Here is a 20,958-nt window from a genome sequence, read left to right as displayed (position 1 = left end):
TTTGGTCCCGAGGGGCTTTCTTCTTTTTTCCTACCACTTTGTGCCTGCCGGAGACTTCTCCCTGTTGGGGTGGTATGACGCCACCAAGGACCTTGCATTTGTTATTTCCCTTTTTTGGGTTCTGTTTTCTTGAAGGCTAAAAATTTTTTTTTTTTTTTTTTTCTCAGGCCTTCCCCTTTTGTTTTTTGTTTTTTCTAAATGCATTTTTCCCCATTCCACGGTGTCCATCTGTGACATGGGATTCTGTTTTTTGTTTTTTTATTATTGTACATTTGCTGTGAACTGTTTAGCATTGTCTTTTCGCCACCGGCTCGAGCCCTCACACGGGTTACCTTTATTGACACTCTTTTTGTTGGACTCCTAGGGGTCTAATTCAGAATGGAAGCTTCCCTTCAGTTTACATGCTCGTCTATCCCCAACCCCCTATCCTCCCCACTTACCGATTTCTTTCCTAGCCCTACCCCCCTCCCCCACACCCCAACCCTCCCCTTTTTTTTTTTTCCTTTTTTCTCTCCCCATCTTTCCTTCCCTCTCCCTTCTCCTGTTTCCCCATTCCCCCCTGAAGGTCCTCTTGGAAGCTTCCGCCATCATATGATTAAGGATGTTACTGTTGTTTTCTTGTTTTCAGGTTAGCCGGGCTGGGGCCTTAATGCGCCTCCTCCTGTTGGACGTAGGAACTCTTCCTCTTACATCCTTCAGGAATGCGCCCTGACTGGCTCAGGACGCATCCGAACACACGATGGAGAACCGGGGGCACTGCCCGCGGTTCCTTCATCATCCTGCGAGACCACGTTCTTGCAGTCTTCTCTTCTTTCTGCTATCTTCTCTCCCCTCTTTTTCTCCTTTTTCTGCTCCCTTCCCTTTTCACCAGGTTCCTGTGGTCCGGACGATCCGCTACTGCAATGGATTCACCTGTTAGCATCGAGCCACAACGTCTTCTGGGGAACCCTCAAGATTCTGGATGGTCCCGTGTAACTGCGCACCCTATCCCCGTTTCATATGGATCCTGATGTAAGTACGGCTTCCTCCCTACAGGTGGCATCGCACAACGTTCAGGGCTTGAATTCTCCTGTTAAACGGAGAAAGGCTTTTCAGCAATACCACTCCCAAGGACTAGGGGTCCTCCTGCTTCAGGAGACTCACTTTCCTGCATCTTATCAACCGAAATATGTCCACCATAAATACCCCAAATTCTTTCTAGCCAACGCCCCCTCTAAACAGAAAGGGGTGGCTATATTTTTCTCAAAATCCCTTTCCTTCTCGCATCTGCACACTATTAGGGACCCCCAAGGTAGATATATCTTGGTCAAAGGCCACCTTCATGGTACATTGTATACCTTTTTCTCCTATTATGCACCTAACAAGGGACAGGCGAAGTTTCTTTCAGAGATGCTTCTCCTCCTTTCCCCCCACCTTGAGGGGCGTATTGTCATGGGGGGGGGACTCCAACCTGGCCTTTGATGGTTCTCTTGACAAATCTGGGTCCTCTTGCGGCAGACCCCGGAGGCCCTCTAAACAGAGTCTTAGAGTGGCCCGATCACTGCATGCATTAGGCCTAATAGATATTTGGCGGGAATTGAATCCTTCTTCCAGGGATTACACCCATTTTTCAGCCCCACACAACTCTCTGGCACGGATTGACCACATCTTCATCCCCACTGCTGACGTTCCCTCTGCCCTGAGATCAAAAATTAGGGATATCCCCTGGTCGGATCACTCTATGGTACTTCTCAGGCTCTCCTGCTCCTCTCCGCACAGGGGTCCCACCCCTTGGAGAATAAATGACTCCCTCTTGAGTGATCCTACTAGGTGCTCCATGATTACATCCGCGCTCCGCGAATATTTTGCTCTTAACGATCTCCCTGATACCTCACCCTCCACCCTTTGGGAGGCCCATAAAGCGGTCCTAAGGGGCTACCTCATTCAACTAAGTGCGAAGCTTAAACGTGAAAGGCAAATGGACATTGATCGCTTGGAGGCGGAGTTCAAACGCCTTACTAGAGCGCACAAACGATCCCCTACTTCTACCTCCCTAGCAGAGTTGGACACAATCAAAATTTCGCTGAATCTAGCCCTCACCTCTAGAGCGGAAAAAAGTTTACGCTGGCAGGGGGCTCGTTCCTACGCATTCCAGGATAAAATGGGTACGAAATTGGCTGCGAAACTCTCCCCAAAGTTTAGGGTGGTCTCCCTGCCCAAAATCAAATCTCCTACAGGTGATCTTACCAGCAATCCCAATTCCATCATGGACTCTTTCCACTCATTCTATACACGGCTTTACGCTACCCCGAAGCCCCATAAGGGGGACACCCCTGACGCTTTCCTGGACGGCGTGCCGCTCCCCAAACTCAAACCTTCACACAGATCCCTCCTCAAAGCCCCTTTTAGTGAACAGGAAGTGCTAGAGGTCATCAAATCTCTTCGCCCTAACTCTACCCCAGGCCCTGACGGTTTCTCCAATACTTATTACAGGACGTTTGCGTCCGCCCTCTCTCCTTACCTGGTCAGGTTCTTCAATGTCCTTAGGGGCGGGGCCCATCTAGACAAAGCATCTAACAAAGCGTACATTTCTGTTATTCCCAAACCGGGAAAGGATCCTTCTGAGGTAGGGAACTACAGACCAATCTCTCTCATTAACAACGATCTCAAGATAATGACGAAAGTTTTGGCTAACCGCCTGTCTAGCTTTATTGATAAATACATTCACAAAGACCAGGTGGGATTTATTCCAGGCAGACAGGGACCTGACCAGGTGCGGAGAGTGGTGGACGCCATCTCTCTGTTCAAAGCGGGTTGGGATGGCGGCTCGTCTCAAGAAGGCTTTCTCCTTTCTTTAGATTTACAAAAGGCCTTCGACTCTCTTTCTTGGCCATTTTTATTCCGCACTCTCGAAAGATGGGGATTTGGTCCCTCTTTCATCACCACTCTCACCGCGCTTTACTCCTCCCCAATGGCACAGGTTAGAATGCAAGGCTATTACTCCGCGGACATCCCGATTCGTAGGGGCACAAGGCAGGGGTGCCCTCTATCCCCACTTCTTTTTGCTATAGCCCTAGAGTCCCTGGCAACAGCCATTCGTCTCCACCCTGATTTCCATGGCCTACGGTGCGGGGACAGTACCCACAAATGCGCTCTGTTCGCTGATGACATTATGCTTTTTGTCACTTCGCCCTTGATTTCCCTCCCCAATATAGTCTCCCTTCTCGAGGCCTTTGGCTCAGCTTCGGGTCTGCGAGTCAATATGAATAAATCACTAGCACTCAATATCACTCTCCCCATGCCGCTGGTTGATCGCCTTAAGGACCATTTTCCCTTCTCTTGGCACTCTGACTCCATTCCCTACTTGGGGATCTCCCTAACCTCCACAATCGATAAACTCTACTCAGCCAATTACCCGCCCATGATTCAAAAATTGAAAAATGACCTTTCCGACTGGTCACGCTGTCATATCTCCTGGCTGGGTAGAATCAATGCAGTCAAGATGACTCTTCTGCCGCGTATCCTATATCTCTTCCGCTCACTCCCTATCCCAGTGCTTAAATCGCACATCCAGAACCTTCAAACTCATATCTTTAAATTCATTTGGGGTAAGAAGGGTTATAGGATTAACAAACACACTCTCCTTCGTTCTCGGAAACAAGGTGGTCTTGGAGTTCCAGACCTCTGGAAGTATTATCAAGCGGCACAATTGACTCAATTTTCAATTATCTACTCCAGAGGTGTTAAGCCTGACTGGTATTATATGGAACGTCAAGCAATTCCCCAACATACCATCGATTACCTGGTCTGGCGGCCCACCCACTCCCGCCCCCCAGTGCTGGCCCCCTCCCTCTCACTCCTTCTCCATCTGCGATACTATTCACAAGTCATTGAAAGTCACTTCCCATTGGGCACCCCTCACTCATATCTTCCATAACCCAGCCTTCCCTCCTGGCTTAGACATTGGGGCATTTAAATGGTGGACAGACAAGGGCCTCTGTAGGATTGGCCATTTTCTGGATAGTTCGGGTCCCCTAACATTTTCTCACTGTACCTGTGCATTGAAGATGCCACCTGTGGAGAGATTCCGTTTAACCCAACTAACTCATTTCCTACATTCTCTTAGGTCCAAATCCCCTGAACCCTTACGGGTGACCCCTTATGAACAGTGGTGTGCTCAAATCTCTGATGTCAGGGGCGGAATCTCTCTTATCTATTCCCTGTTGAACGACTCACAAACCAAACCCGCCTATATGCTCAATTGGGAACGAGATCTGAACCTAGACTGGGGCCTCTCGGACTGGCACGCAAATGTTGGGCGCTCCTTTAAGGGAGTTCACAACATAGGTCTCCTGGAGGCCAACCTCAAGGTTCTCATGAGATGGTACATGGTGCCCGCTCGATTGGCCACCATTTTCCCCGCTACTTCCCCGATCTGTTTACGGGGCTGTCACCTGACTGGCACTCTACTCCACGTTTTTTGGGAATGCCCCAAACTTAGGAGGTTTTGGCAACGTATTTTTAAAATGGTACATCAGATTACTGGCCTCTCCATTCACCCTTCTCCGGCCCACGCCCTGCTGAACCAACGCACCCCCAAAGTCCCTAAACATACTCAGGCCCTCATTTTTTACATCTTCCTCGGTGCCAAGCTGACAATCGCCAGGCAGTGGAAGCTGCCCTCAGTCTCACTTCATATGGCTAGAGGCAAAATATCATGGATAATGGCACAGGAGAAGATGTATAGCATTTTAGATGACTCCAAAGACAAATTTGAACTGATCTGGGAACCCTGGGCGGCGTTTGTGAATGTTACACTTTAACTGCTTCTGAGGCGTCTCCGGGTGACGGATCTCCCCCCCCCCCCATTTTTACTTTTTATTCTCTGCGGATTCATTTGCCGTTATACTTCCTACTTGGTTGCCGGGATCTGGGCCGCAGGAACCTCCTCCCCCTCTTCTTTTCCCCCTTCCTTCTTCTTTCTCCGCTTCACTCCTTCCTGCCTTTCTGCTCCTTTTCCCTTATCTTTTTCTCATACTTCTTCGCTCCTCTCATTCTTCTTGGTTATAAAATGGATGTTGCTTTTCGTTACCAAGCCCGAATATGAGTACATGCATGTTAAGGTCTGGAGCCTCTTTTTGGTTCCACTGAATTTAGAATTTTTCGTTAGACCGTTTTAGACGTGGAGGCCACTTCTTGATCCTTATTGATCTTACTGGGTAGGCAATCTTTATTGTGTAAACCTTCTGTGTGTAGGCATTTTGGGTCACTCTATGATAGCTTACTTTGCATTTGGAGCGCCTCCCTCGAGACACAGTGTGTTCCCTTTCGGGGTGTCTCCGGGGAGGTACCCTGTTGCTATAGGGGTTACCCACCCTAGTCGTTGGTCAGTGACCTTATGCGGTGTTGTTTCCTTTACACCGGTTGGTTCTTACCTCTTGTGCTGCTGATGCCTTGCCTACTTACTACCCATTTATCACTGCTATACCTTGCTCTCAGACCATTGTCCATGTTTGGGTATTGTTTTACCATTACTGTATTTTTTCTGTTATAACTTGTATTTGATATTCTTCAATAAAAAACATTGAAAGAAAATGATATTTTGGACTGGAGGCATACTTTTTTTTTTGTTTTAACTGAATTTTAAAATGTGCATGACAAATAAAAAAAAAAAAAAAAAAAAAACAAAGGGACCAAGAGAGTGACAGCACTAACTGCTCACACAGGACCTCACTGCAATGAACAACCCCCCCCCCCTACCGCCCATTACTTTCTATCTCCCCCCACTTGTGCAATACCATCCCCACCCCACCCAACATCAGAGACACCATATACCATAAGAAAAAACAATATCCTCCTAGCTCTACCACTGTAATGAGTTTCCCCCAACATATAGCAAGCCACAGGCAGCATAAAAACATTGCATACTTGTCAGAGAACAGGAACATTCATAATACAACAAAGTCCAGGCTCACGTGTAAGAGCAGGCCAACCCTTCCCACAGACAGACAAACCTTTTCACCTGTTTAGATACGTGGTCAAATAAAATGCTAAGGTGGAATATACCAATCCCTTTCAAAACTGTATCGTAAGTGACGTAAGTTTTTTTCCAGTGTAATATGATTGCTTTAGGAGAATAAAATAACAGTATGCTCAAAAGGGGTTCTATGTGGTAGACATACACTCTATTCTGACTCGGATTGTTGTGATAGTGATCTAACCCTTGTGAGACCTCTGTGCCTGGCCTGTATAAGCAGATACGGTCACTGCGGACAATCCTCCTCAGATAGCTGAACTCACCAATACTGGTTTCATCCAAAAGCTGGTTTATTCTAAACATCACACAACAGGAATACAGCAGAATGAATGGATTTCAGTATTATGCGGTCAAAAGATGATGCTTTCCTTAGCTTAGCATGTGGAATACAAGAGTCCCTGTTACATCAGGCAAATGCAAGCAGCCATGACACAGGAAATACAGCAAGAGCAGGGGGTGGAGTTTACATACAAGGAAATGATGTATCATGCTCACAGGAGGAACAAGAGCATTAACAAAAAAGGCCAGAAGGTGGCAGCAAATACCTACCCATAGAAAAATACATGGTAAATAAATCACAGAATATACTATGTAAATTGCATCTACAATAATGAGAATATTAAATGTGTAACAGCACACACTCCACTAGGCTTAGTAGACAAACTGGCATATATAGCGGGACTGGGAGAGTCGCAACCCATTTCTTTGGGTATTCCCAGCCCAAAAATTGTTGGATCAATGGACAATGTGAAAAAACATGGGAAACGTTAAACTTTAACATAGGTTTAAAAAAAAAAAAAAAAACTGCTTATGAAAAAACTCCCTGGTCTCTGCAGAGCTTTTTTTTTCCTATAATTATTTCAGTTAAATGGGGCTGAGAAGAAAATGATGATTGCTCTCAGAGTTGCTACAAAGGGCATTTAACCTGATCAGCTGCACGTTTTATTCTTCACATAGGCTCAAATAATTATCCCAACATCAATATTTCTTTGAAAGAGAAAATGAATAAATGAAATTTCACAAAATATATAATCAACATTAGAGGCTGTCAGTTCCTGGAACTGTACATGCAGAACACTATATTTAGAAGATCTAAAGAGAATAACAACACACCACATAAATAATGTGTTCAGATGTTGTGTAGTGCAAGGTTTTTTTCTTTTTAACAGCTTCTCATTGACCACTTCTTTTAAGCCTTAACCCTGAAAACAAATTCCACCCTCTCATGGCTGAACAGGACTGTCCGATTAGGACAGCAGCACTTGGATGCAGACTTCACTTCCCTTTGCTTTTGTAAAAATATGGCTAAAGGTAAAAGGGCTGTAGACTAAACTATTGTACTGTGATGAAACATAGGTTAATTAAACTATATGTCTCAAGAAATGCACCTCCTGAACCAACAGAAAAAAGGAAATGCAGCTTGAAATCACAAGGCTATACATACGGAATTGAGTGTATAAACAGAAAAGAATTGGGTAAGTCTGCAGTCTAATATTCATATCATTATTCAAATAAAGTGGGTAGTCATAGACATCCCAGTGTGCTGCCCAGTATTACCCTCCATATACCATTTGGAGATTTGGAGTAACTGAAGGGTTGGTAATGCCACTTTCGTGAAAAAATAGCAAATGAAAAAATTGGATTTTTGACTTACCGTAAGATCCATTTCTCTGATGTTCATTGACGGACACAGCCCCGGATCTTCTTAACCATTGGGTTATACTGCCCCCTACATGAGTAGGACACTAGGCAGAAAAATAATCTGGCTACGCCTATTGGCAGTCCCAGGGGGGTATACTCCCTCTCTCTGCTATAGATGCTGAGCTGAGAGCCATCCATCACCGTTGAAGCCGCCCTGCTGAGGCTATGGACCGCCTGGTAGTATCTGCCGGCATTGTTGTGTGTTCATATTTTCGACATGGAACTGCCTAAATTGCATTGACACACTGCCTGGGTACTTCGGACAATGTGTTGGCTTTTCTTCAGTCTAGCCAGCAATGAGTGAGTAGCAGCCCATAGTATTGCAACAAGTGCACACCTAGGATATGAACGATTTGAAGGCTCTGGTGTCACATATACTTTGTTTATTACCACAAGTGTTTTGGACTTGCACTCTTCACTCACTATAGTCTGTGCACACTTTTATCCCCGGATGTTTGATCCTGAACAGCCAGCAAGTCGGTTAGCCTTTGATACTATTGTATCATACGATTGTTACAGACGCATGAGGAAAGTTTGTTCCACAGCAGGTGGCGTGGGGAGCTTTGATTATAGCATGGCCGGCTGCAACTATGTCAGATATACCCCGCCACAATCTATCATCCTTCCATGAATCATTTATGGATTGTTTTTGCTGAACTATGTGTCTGAAGTGCACCACTTGAAGCCCGTTTCTTGAGAATATACATACAACCATCTAAGATTATAGCCGGGCTATGCTGTTATGGTGCTGTGTTGTTGCCTCAGAAGATTCTCATGTTTTGCTACACTGGGATCACCTGGTAGCTGGAACCTAAGTTTGGCTTAAACTGTCATCTTTAGGATGATTTGCCTTCTATTTAGGGGTACTGAGAGCCCTGATTGCATCATAATCGCATCCATTGATTTGGGGCATATTATGTGAAGTCCATCTTATGAGAATTTTATATACACACATCAGCATTCAGGACTTTTAGCTTATGGGGCTTTGTTACAGTCACTTGAAGAGTATCATGGCAGTTTATTCTTGCCTCAGACAGGGTTCATACACATTTTCACCAATAAAATTCCATGACTTTTCCATGACTTTACGTAAATATTCATGACCTAATATTTCATTAATGCCGAATCGCGGTAACATCGCGCAAACAAAATTGCAGGTCGCATGACGCCCCAAAAAAGGTACAAGAGCTTCTTTGGGGCGTCATGCGACCCGCGATTTTGTTTGCGTGATGTTACCGCGATTCGGCAGGCGGAAAACGCGGCAAAATCGCACAGCATTTGGGGTGCCATTGCAAATCAACGGCAACGCACAGGCGTCCCGCGATTTGCATTGATTTCCGGATCGTGGGCAGAATCGCAGTGATTCTGCCGCAGTCCGCTACGCTAACATGTGAACGTAGCCTAAAGGTTTAGCGCTGAGCAATGCGGAGTGTACCAACATGGCCTCCGCCACCTTCCTACTACTTCTTTCAAAATCGAACATAAAAACAGCATCACAGGTGTCAAAATATTATATTTATATATACGCTCACTTTATTGCTAAAATTACTCTAAAATTCAAGACGTAGCTGGGTGTAGTAAGATATTCGCTGCCGCCTTCTGACTGCAGGTGTTCTTTTCAGATTAGCAAACCTGGTAGCGGTGAAAGGCACGCACAGCTGACGAACGTCACTTTCGTTGCATTATCTGACGGGTAGCAGTAATCTGATAGAACACCACCAATTATTGGCACTCCTTTCCTCATGCTGTCAGCATGAGGATCGGAGAAGAGAGCGGATAACCGGCATCTGTAAAAGGGATATTTACACTGACATTAAGGGCACTGATTATCAGTGCTGTCAATCTATGCCAACCAGTGCTGCAAATTTGTGCCCACCAGTGCCTCATCAGTCTCGCCCATCAGTGCCGCCTCATCAGCACACATCAGTGAAAGAGAAAAATTAACTGTTTGCAAAGTTTTATAACAAAACTATGAAAAAGTTTTTTTATTTTTTCAAAATTTTCGGTCTTTTTTAGTTTATTTAGCAAAAAAAAAAGAGTGATATGTAAATACCACCAAAAGAAAGCTCTATCTGTGTGAAAAATAATATAAAATTGTAGTTTGGGTACAGTGTTGCATGACCGCACAATTGCCATTCAAGGAGTAAAAAAGCTGAAAATTAGCCAAGGCAGGAGGGGGGTGTAAGTGCCCTGTATGCAAGTGGTTAAACATGGCATTCTAGTACAAACATGACACAGAGAACTATTTGTTTTTCGTATGTCATTGCAGTTATTTGCATTTTCCATGAGGAAAAAAAGCAAATGGTGTGAATGGGCTCTCAAGTGTCTGATGTCATAGCAGATCACATGTGCATTACCATGTCAACTGTAGATCTATACACAGGCTAAGATGGCACCATCAGTGCCTGGAAAGGATAAGAGAGCTTAGGGAGCCTCGGATGTGTGAAGAGACATAATCCTGGGCCTGACTGTTTACTATATTCTGTTTCAGAACACAATCCGCCAACAACGTATTCAAACAATCCGAGCCCGCCATAATCACAGACTTCACACTCCAGCTATAGAAATCACCCCAGAATCTAACCCCTCAATACACAGAATGATATACAAGCTGCATCCTCACCCCTCTCGGCTGTTGTCGGATGAGGATATGGCCAGCTCAGGTAACCGTCCAGCTATAGAGAACTAAGAAGTAGGAGACGGGTGCTCATGTCGCCGTTATATCCTCCCAGAATGCCGGACTACATTCACTACCCGACTACTGGCATCATCTGTACTATCACAAGTTCACCCGTTACGTCAAGAAACCGTCCCGGTTTACTAAAAGCTATTCTCTCACTAGGCCGTGCTGTGGTTGCCACAGCAACGGTTAAGCCATCATCAACCCCTCCTATACACGCCCCGAAACGGTTACCGCCCCCTTCCGTGTCATCATCACGTTCATGCGGTTGGCCCGCCCTCCAGTGACGCTTCCGCTGCCTGGTTGGTTTGTAATCTCCCAGCTGTTACTGCTGCTGCTGGCCAGTCACAGTGTCTCCAGGCAAACCGCGGCCGGCCCTCCCCTGCTGCCTGATTGGTTCATCTCCTCGGCTGCTGCTGGCCAATGACAGCACGCGCATACTGCGGACCCGGAAGGACGCTAATACAGCGAAATGTAAATACAGTATGTGGCAATATAATTATCATAAAATAATTAAAATAATTAAGCATCCGCTCCCCGCTCCTCCACAGTAATTCCATGACTTTTCCAAAACCTAGTGTGTTTCCTAATTTTCCATGACTTTCCCAGGCCTGGAAAGTGTCATCTAAAAATTCCAAAACTTTTCCAGGATTTCCAGGACCGTACGAACCCTGCTCAGAAGCTACTCATGTTCCACGATACACCTGGATCGCTTGCCTGCTAAAATCTAAGAATGATTTATTACATTGTCTCCATTTTACATCCCATGTTTCACTAAGGGCTAGCCATATGTTCCATTAGCCACGGAGTATGTACTTCCCCCACATTGTCCCGAGATTTAGAAATTCTTTTGCAGTGCACTTTACTATTTGTGGCGGTTTGCGGTCTGTATGTACACCGGTATCGGATTAGCTTACCACACGGACCATGGAGCTTTGAATTTGTGGTTTTATTTTATGTCATTATTATCGGCCCGTGTGTGAAGGCCTATCCGATATCGCTGTTCAGCTCTCTACTCAGTCTGGGTGTCCTTTGGTATTCGGCGATTCTCTGTCTGCCGGTCCTTGGATGTGTCCAGCCGCTGACTGAGTAATGTGAACCTCCGCTATGACCATCGTTTATTGACACATTGTATTTTTTGATTATACATGTATTACTTTATTTATGCTATTATGGTGTGTCACAGCAATATGAGGTTGGTGTGCATGTGTTTTTAATGACAACGTAGTCTACTTTTTGGTGACAAGGTGGAAGGTTTTCCTTTTTTATTACCTACTGTTTTTTGATTATTGAAAAAACATAATATTTTTTATATAGTACCGAGTTAGTATTTTTTTGGAAATTTCGCATATGTATACCCTGGTTACTCAGATATGGTGCTTTGGGGCAATCCTTTTTCTTTGTTGTCCCTGTTTTCTTCATAAGCATTTTTTTGCCATATGAGTACCATTCTTTTGCATATATTGCAAGTATTTGAGTAAGTGGGCTCTTGATAGAAATTTTTCTAGTTTAAGCCCTTATCCAGCTTACCATCCCTTGTTTTTTTTTCCTTACATAGAGCGGCCTATGCCCACACCCAAAATGGCGGCCAAAAAAAAGGGCGCCCAGTGCTCAAAAAACCCAGGAATGAGGCCACCGTGGGAATCCCCCTAAAAGGACCCCCAGAAAAAGGTAACATCCTCAATACCCCCCAGGCGTCAGACGCCGCTATAGCACCCCCAGCGGGAGCGCAGGACCTGCCCTGATAGGCCAGGGGGGATCTTTTAGAGAAACGCAGCCCTGTTATCCCCAGGAGTGGGCCCACATCAACCCCCAGAGGTCTGTCTCAGGGACATGGGGGACGTTGCATCACTCACCATACCCATGGACCGGGGGGGGGGGGGCTCCACTCCGAAAACAGCTCGCCTCCCACCCTGAGTGGGGGTGCTGCCAAACGGGGTACGCAGGGCGTTCCAGGTCGATGTGTCCTGGCAAAGCATCCACTTGCAGGCTCGTCCCCATCCCCTGGGGCTCTGTCATGGCGAGGCCTGGGTGGACCACAACCTGCTCACGTTCGTTGGCCAGGCTGGGCGACCATAAGGATCTAGATTATCCAGTGCTAAACCTCAGCCCGGCTGTCGCTTGTAGTTCACCAGGAGGATCCCCCTGACACTAGCTAGCGATAGTGAGTAAAGAGAAATAAACAAACATTCTCAAAAGAAAATAAAAACTGAGACCGAAGTCCCAGCAGGAAACCTAGGTCCTACTCCTAAACTAGGCAGCAAGAAACTGATTTGAGAGCACAGTGTGTCTGGGGTTAGGTTTTAAGGGACAGCCCCTATAGGCGTGTCGAGTGAAAACTTTTCACTGCCTAGTCTACTCCTGTAGGTAGCGGATAACCCATTAGTGAAGAAGCATTGAGAGCTGCGTCTGTCAGGGGACGTAAGAAAAATTTAACTTTTTCACAATATTCCAATTTTCTGAGATACTGAATTTTGGGTTTTCACTAGCTATAAGCCATAATCTTCAAATTTAAAAGAAAGAAATGCTTATATATCACTCTGTGTGTAATTAATCTATATAATATAGGAGTTTCCCTTTTTGAATTGAATTACTAAAATAAATTAACTGTTTAATGATATTCTAATTTTTTGAGATGCACCTGTATGTTGTACATTGCAAAAGACTATATCAGCATCTAGTGTTATGATGGCCAATTCCTGCTTCAGGTTTGCCCTACATTGCTCTAGAACCGCTAAGACTTTTAGTATGTTTGTGATTGTGGATCTTCCCTGTGAAAAGCCCTACCTGCATAGGATGCAGCAGGGATATCATCAACAGGGCAAGCCTGTTCGCTATTAGTTTGGACCATATTTTTGTGTCAATGTTACTATGGGAGATCTGTCAATACAATCCCAGCTTAATGCCTTCATTACCTGATGGCAAAAAATTCCCCTCTTCCATAGATTACTATAAACTGTTTGCAGTGTGGGCAATATGTGGTCTTTTCAGGCTGTTTGGCTGACCCTGGAGCCTTCCCTCTCACCTGATCAGATATAATTCCACTCACTTCAGCCATTTATAGCTTCCAACTGAGCACCCTGTAGTAGACCCTCAAGGAACTAATAACCTCTTTCATTGATCCTGACCCTTCCTTTGTTTGAGTATAGAGGGTGGTAATACAGTATAGACCCAAGACTGCGTTTACTTATTTAGGGTAAATAACCGGATGCCTCATAGAACTGGCAAGCCTATATATCTGAGAGGAGGGTTGTCCTCTCTATAGTTAGGGTTGCCAGTAGTTTACTGCACATGTTTCCAAACATATAGACCTTAAGATCCCACAAGGATTTTGTGTGTAATTAGGAGTTATTAAAGAGACATTGTCACCTTGCTCATGCAGGATTACATGACAGTATCACAATAAAGACCACCCTCTTCACCCTTAAACTCACCTTTCTAGTGATTGTTCACTGTTTCTTACTGCTCCATATCCAGCAAGATTGTAACCTATTCCACCATTATAGTAGCCAATTGCTAGGTTCAAACACTGTTACATGATCTAGGGAGTTACATCATTACTCTCCTGATTCACTAACATAGCAAATTTCAGCACCAGCTGCAGAAGAGGAAGGAGCAATGAAGGCATCTCAGAGGCAAGGTGAAAAGGTTTTGGGGGGTGTAAGGGATGCCCTTCCCAAAGACACTGTCACGTTACCCTGCTTGGGCAAGATGAAAATGCCCCTTTAAGTAGGGCAATGTAAAAAGCAAACTTGAATGTGATGTTTCACTGGCCAAAAGATGAATTCTGCTTTGTTGCTGTATGTTTCTGTATTTGGCTTTAGCAACTTTCCCTGCTTGTAAGAGGTTTTAACGTTTTGAAGGAAAACTCTACACTAATCTAAGAAGCACATCACAAGTTCACTATGAGGTCTATAACCCGTGCAGTTAATCATTCCACATTAGTTAACTTCCTACATTTGTGCTGCAAACTTTACTAGGCAAATTCAGAATGTAGCTATGAAATAAGTAATTGGAAAATATGGTCAGTTAGTAAGAAATAGCTGAAATCTTGAGGGAACATGATCCAGAGCTTAAACTGTAGATTAGATTTTATCTATATATCAAATAAGATAAAACATAGACCCTAGCTACACAGAAGACTGATGATCATGTATAAAAACTAAAGAAATAAGTGTGTCTAGTCCATGGCAACCTGTCAAGAGAGGTGATTTCTCCACAGCAGATGGCAAAAGTAAGTAAACCACAACCTGCTCTCCACATGATTTCCTGCAAATATTATAAACTAGAGCCTTTGCCATCACACTAAAACAAAATTCTACATTCATTTTCACAGGAATTCCACAGTAATGTCATCTATAAAAAAATTTAGTCTCACCTAGCCTCAGGCAACAGGAGGGCGTATTCATGCGGGGATGTGGTCTCCGGAAAGTTGGAAAGAATGGCAAGGCGATGAGGAAGCAGATCAGAGCCATGGAAGGTGAACAGAAGATCCAAGGCTTGTACATTACTTTCCTGCAACAACAACACAGGAACACAGTTAGTAAATTAACAACTGTTTGACTGAGCCCTAATGTAGGCATACAAGAAAAAATTTTACCGGAACAAAGATGGCACTATTTTTCCGGGGGGAAAAAAAACAGATATAGGGATTGTCAGGAGGGGTATATGTGAGAAGTTATATATACCTGTGTTATGTTCACATATTACTTAACATGTATGAAGGAAAAAAAAAATGAAGCTAGGTTAAATATTAAGTCTCTTATGAGTCTCTGATGAAGCCACGTGGTAATGGTATAACGTTTAAGGGGTGGGAACAGTGAGATCAGCGCACCATACAGGAAGTCGGCTGGAAGATATACAGAGCCCTGAATACATAGTAAGCAGGGTTTATCCATCAAACTTAAGTGCGAGTCTATGTGATACGTATTGCAGTTTCCATCTACACCTTAAAGGGCAGTGCAAACTTGAATAGATGAAGTGTAACTGCCATTTAGGCCATAAGGGGACAATGTAAAGGCATAAAAGGGTTCAGATTAAAAAAAAAAAAATAACAAAAGATGCCATACTTTCCTGCTTCTGTGCAATGATATGGCACAGAGCAGCCCCGATGCTCCTTTTTGCGGGTCCCCTGCTCTTGGCCCCTCCCCCCTGCTGAGTGCCCCCATGGCAACCTGCTTGCTCTGGAGCGCTCTTGTGTTTGCTCACCCATTCCTGAGCCACCTGTGTTTTGTTGAGATATCACATATTTTATTTTGAATTTGGTAGTGGCTGCGCAGGAGATTTATTTTCACACAAATGAAGCTAGATCAATTTTTACGCTAAAAGGTAAAGCTAAAAATAACACTGTTTATGCGTACTGTGACAAGTCAGGATTTAATTTATGCAGATTAGTAATGTTATAGAGAAGTTCAAAGGCACAGAAGAGTATTTACAATAAAGAGAAACTCCAACTGTTGTTAAAAAAAAAAAAAAAAAACATTCCCCTCTGGGTTATCCATGTACAATGCAAGGATTTTAACAAACTTCGTTGCAGATTTCTACCTTTTGTTTTTCTGAAGAAATAGTTGTTTGTCTGTGTCTATGTGTAAAATGAATGTGAATGAAAGTGATTTCAATCAGCTGCTGCACATGCAGTGTTCTAATGAGAGAAGTAGCAGGGTCCGCATCATTTCAGACATGATTAACCCTTTGGGAGTATCTCACCAAAATATAAATTTTTGTGGCAGAGGATACGAGGATGAACAAAATCTGATTTGTATCTTAGTGCAGACTTCTGGAAAAATCAGTGAGCCAATCACACAAACCGGTAATGACATTTTTGGGGTGGCGTTCTGTACACTATCTGTGTACAGAACGTCCCACTTTAAATTCACAGAAGTTTAAAGTGCTGTAGATTGAAAAGGAACGGTCATTTTTATTAGTGTTAAACGATATTGCTTGTGTTGCAATGGTATATGCTAAATTTTTTTTTTCATTCGTAATATGTTTTTCATGAAAGTGGTGTTACCTTTTAGGGTTAAATTATAGGGGGCGTGGCTTGCAGCCGACAGTGATGCACGGCTGAATCGTGAGCTCCAGACCATAGGGGAATTTCATCAGCAACACCACTCTCTCTGAGGCATTATGTGGGCACCAATCGGCGGCGGATTTCTCCCTACATCGACTGGCACAATGACCCGCAAACGGAAGGAGGCGTATAGGCCGAAAAAACTTATGGCCTTCTTCTCCCAAACGCAACACCACCAGGGGCAAGATCGCGCTGGCTCCCTTTCCTCACTTCACACGCTCCCTATGCCTGCACATAATGGCCGAGGCAGCAAGGACACTCCACACCACCAGGATCTCCCCCAATCGGCAAATCCAATATCTGGAAGCCAGGGGAAAGCCAGGTTCAGGATGAGTGACCATTCTCAGCAACATTCTGAGGTGAGCTCTAACCATGAATCCTAAGACGACACTAGGGAACTACCAGATTCTATCATAACAATCCCTACTGCTAACCAACCTGTGCTTGACACTACTCTTAAAGACATGCTCCTATCTCTCAGAAGTACACTACACTCAGACATGCTGTCCTGCATGCAAAGATTTAATTCAGAGTGAACAGCCATGGAAAACTGAGTCTCTCGTGTAGAGACTAAAATGGGTGAATTCGCAATCAAAAATCTAATGGATGCCTATGAAGAAAATTACTCCAACAGTCAATGGATAAGGGCAAAACTTCCAGACCTAGAGGATAGGTATAGGGCGGCGAAACAATTTTAAAATCTGTGGTATCTCTGAGACTGTCCACACGGGGGAGGCTGCAGGCCTTTTTTTTTTTTTTCTTTACTGCCTTTCAGCAACTGATCTTATTATAGATAGAATTCGCCGCCTCTCTTTCATTCCGGCCAAGGCGCCTGGAGACGTAATCCTTAGGAAGCATTTTATTCATGTTAAGGAACAAATTATGCAAAAATAACAACAAAATGAAATCGCTACCTGAACCTTACGATAATTTACAACTTTTTGTAGAAATCTTATGGCATACTATGCAATTAAGAAGAAATCTAAAAACAGTGACCAAAACATTATGCAATAACGGCATCCAGTGCCAATGGAAATTTCCTACTAAATGACTGGTTTAATGGAAAGGGTCCTCATATACCATTACATCCCTGGAAAGGGGTCTGCATCTACTCAAAACTTGAGGCGAGATAACCACGGGTTAGCCCTGGAGAGACCACACCAGCATAGCAACCACCAAGAGGATGACTAAATGCTTAGAAACCACACACCGCTCCAGGTGGAAATGCCTTAAAAAATCCTCACAGTAACAGATACTTGACTTTAGCTATGATTAAGCACTGTTAGTAGTGTGAAACGTGTCCGCTGTCTTTGATCCGTACGTCTGTATGCTATGGTATTTTATCCTCTTTTCAATAAAGATTTGCATTGGAGTGTGGCTGTCCAGACACAGTTTTTGTTCTATATGACTGAATGCTTGTTCAGGTGTTCTTGCCATACCCTCTCTGCTACCATTATGTTTTGCTTTCTCCTTGTCACGAAAATAATCACTGGAATTCTTTGTACCCCCAAATAATAAGCAGTATATAGCTGAATCCTGGTCAAATAGACCCCCCTTTTACTTAGTTGTTATTAGACATACCTTTTTTGTGGTGGTGTTTTTCTTGATTTCTACCCTTCTCTTACTTCTCTCGTGAGTGCTCTACCAACAAGCCTGAAGAGATTACAACGTGTTGGGCTATATAGCCTCTACTCTACGACTACCTCCAGGGAACGGTAGAGACTTTTCCTCTACCCATCAACGCCTCCACATCAAAGGAGCCCTCTGTGAGTACATCCTCCCCTTGCCTCACATCACATCAGGGAGGTGGCATACAACATGGGAATTACCTTTCTATCCATTAATGCGAGGGGCCTCAATTACCTTGCAAAGAGGAAATCACGTTGGAAAGAAGCAAATCTGCACTATTGCAACATTCTATGTGTGCAGGAGACTTATATCCACCTCCACAAATCGCCCCCCCCTGCACCCATAAGAACTTTCCTTTCATCTTCCAATCCAACATCCCAGCTAAAAAAGAAGGGTAATGATCGCTATAAAGGACACCATTTCCTTCACACTGTATGAAAAAATTATTGACACAGCTGGTCGCTACATCATCCTGATATGCAACTTAAACTCCATCAAATTTACACTGGTGAATATTTATGCCCCTAACCACCTTTAAATTAAATTCCTGAAGTCTCTAAGAAAAATCAAAAAAGTACAGAGGGGATCCCTGCTGATCTGTGGAGACTTTAAGACTTCCCCTAGACGGACACCAACATTGAGTAAGGTCCTGTCGGACAACGATCCTTATGATGTCTGGTAAAGCAATCATGCCAGCTAGTCATTGCTCGTACTCTCGCATAGATCTGTTCTTAGCTGACAAATGGCTTCTACAAAAAGCACTGAAGTCATCCATAGACTTGATTACCTGGTCGGACCATGCCTCAGTTTCATTGACTTTGAATGACCACTTTCCGTCAACTTCATAGTTTGTGTGGAGAACCAATTCTAAACTCAACCAATCCCCACAGGCGAAAAAGTTACTGTAATTGAGGCCAACTTAACAGAATTCTTCTACACAAACCCATTGTCTGTAGAGAGTCCTTTTTCATTGTAGAATGATCATAAAGCCTTTGTAAGGGGTACTTTTATACAGCTGGGGGCACAGGAGAAGCTGAGGAGGCAGTGGCACTTTGATTTATTGACCACTAAAATGTCTTCCCTAGAAGCACTGAACAAACAAAAGCCTTCCCCTCAACTCGGTGTTGAACTATCATTGTTGGGACAAAATTTTAGAGAGCTCTTGTTGCAAGAGTTTGAGCATGCTTCTCAGAGGTTAAAAATGCTCTATTACGGAATAAAGCAGACAGACTTCTAGCCAGGAAGGTCCAGGGATCAAAAACTAAAATCCCATTTATTGAACACCCTGACTCACAGGAAAATATTTATGACCCTCAAGGTATAGCAGGTGCCTTTAACTCTTATTATGGCACGCTATACGATTTTTACAATTTGGAAAATGATACCTCTATTCCCCAACCTACTCCCCAAGAAATTGATGAATTTCTGCATAGCTTTAGACTCCCAGCTTTGTCAACAGATCAAATAGAGACACTGAATGTCCCTTTCTCTATAGCCAAAATTTATTGGGTTATCAAGACTCTGCTCAACAACAAATCCCCTGGTCCTGATGGGCTCACGGGAGAATATTACAAATCCTTTAAAGCACTCCTAGGCCATATTGCTGCGGTCTCGTCCTCTTTTCCACTCGAAATGTCAGAAGCTAGAATTGTCACGTTGCCGAAACCGGGTAAAACGCCCAACAGACACCAAAACTTCCGCCCTATATCTCTCCTAAACAATGATATTAAATCTACGCCAAGCTTATTGCTGTTTGCTTGATGGATATTATTCCATCTCTGATCAATACGGACCAATAGGGCCTCACTAAGGGAAGACAGGCCTCAGACGCCATGAGAAGACTGATAGACATCATTCACCTAGCATTCCAAAATGCATTCTCTGCTACTTGCGTTGGACGCAGAGAAGGCATTGGATAGGATACACTGGGGCTATCTTTGGAAAACGCTGGCAAAGTTTGGTTTCTCGGGTCAAATTCTGTCTGCAATATTAGCACTATACACATCTCCCTCAGCTAGTGTTTACACCTCTGGGATGCTTGCCCAACCCTTCCAAATCACGAATGGCATTAGACAGGGCTGTCCACTAACACTGCTTATATTCAATCTATTAATGAAACTCCTGGCTTCTCATATTAGCCAACATCCAGCTGTCCATGGGTTTATGATAGCAGAACGTGAACATGTCGTGAGCCTTTTTGCTGACAACATTATTCATATTCTGACCTGGGTGCACAATTCATTACTGGCAGTATCCCAGTCTCTCCAACTTTTCAGCAAAATCTACTATACGGTGAATGATTCCAAATCATACATCTTAGACTTAGGGATAGATGGTCAGACTAGAAAAGTCTTACAAAAAACATACCCATTCTCAAGGACAGACGAGAGCATCTCATACCTGGGTATAACACTGACCAAATCTCCAACCACCATATATTCTTCCAACTACTTACCATGGCTAGGAAGGCTCAATGACCACCTCTCACGCTTGGCACAACATGAACTATCATGGTCTGGGCGCTTAAAATAAACTATCATGGTCCGGACATGTTTAAAATGCAGTGTTCCCTCAAATTCTATATGTCTTTAGGACAGTGCCTCGCTCCTTTTTCACTAAGTTACAATCTGTGGTGAATAGATACTTAAGCAAAGGAAGGAGGACCAGGTGTGCACACAAGAAATTAACGAAACATAGAAATGCAGGTGGAGTGGGACTCACAGATCTATATGACTATTAATTGGCTGCAAACCTGACACAAAGCCAAAAATGGTTCGCACATATATTCCAGACAATGTGGGTCCAAATAGAAAAGTCACTAACACACCACGGAGACCTTATAGCATTACTGTAAATAGATAC

General features: G+C 43.9%; 1 protein-coding gene across 1 annotated transcript in view; it reads right to left on the bottom strand.

Moving 5' to 3' along the window:
• Positions 1-20,958, bottom strand: part of NBAS (NBAS subunit of NRZ tethering complex) — a 1,303,215-nt gene that overhangs the window by 1,035,711 nt on the left and 246,546 nt on the right. The window contains exon 21 of the mRNA XM_082252487.1: positions 14,776-14,912. Within this exon, the coding sequence (XP_082108613.1) occupies positions 14,776-14,912 (137 nt within the window). The remainder of the gene's footprint in view (positions 1-14,775; positions 14,913-20,958) is intronic.

This window comes from Pelophylax lessonae (genome assembly GCF_965119305.1).
Source record: "Pelophylax lessonae genome assembly, chromosome: 3".
Taxonomy (NCBI): Eukaryota; Metazoa; Chordata; class Amphibia; order Anura; family Ranidae; genus Pelophylax; species Pelophylax lessonae.
This window is presented reverse-complemented; position numbering and strand designations above follow the sequence as displayed.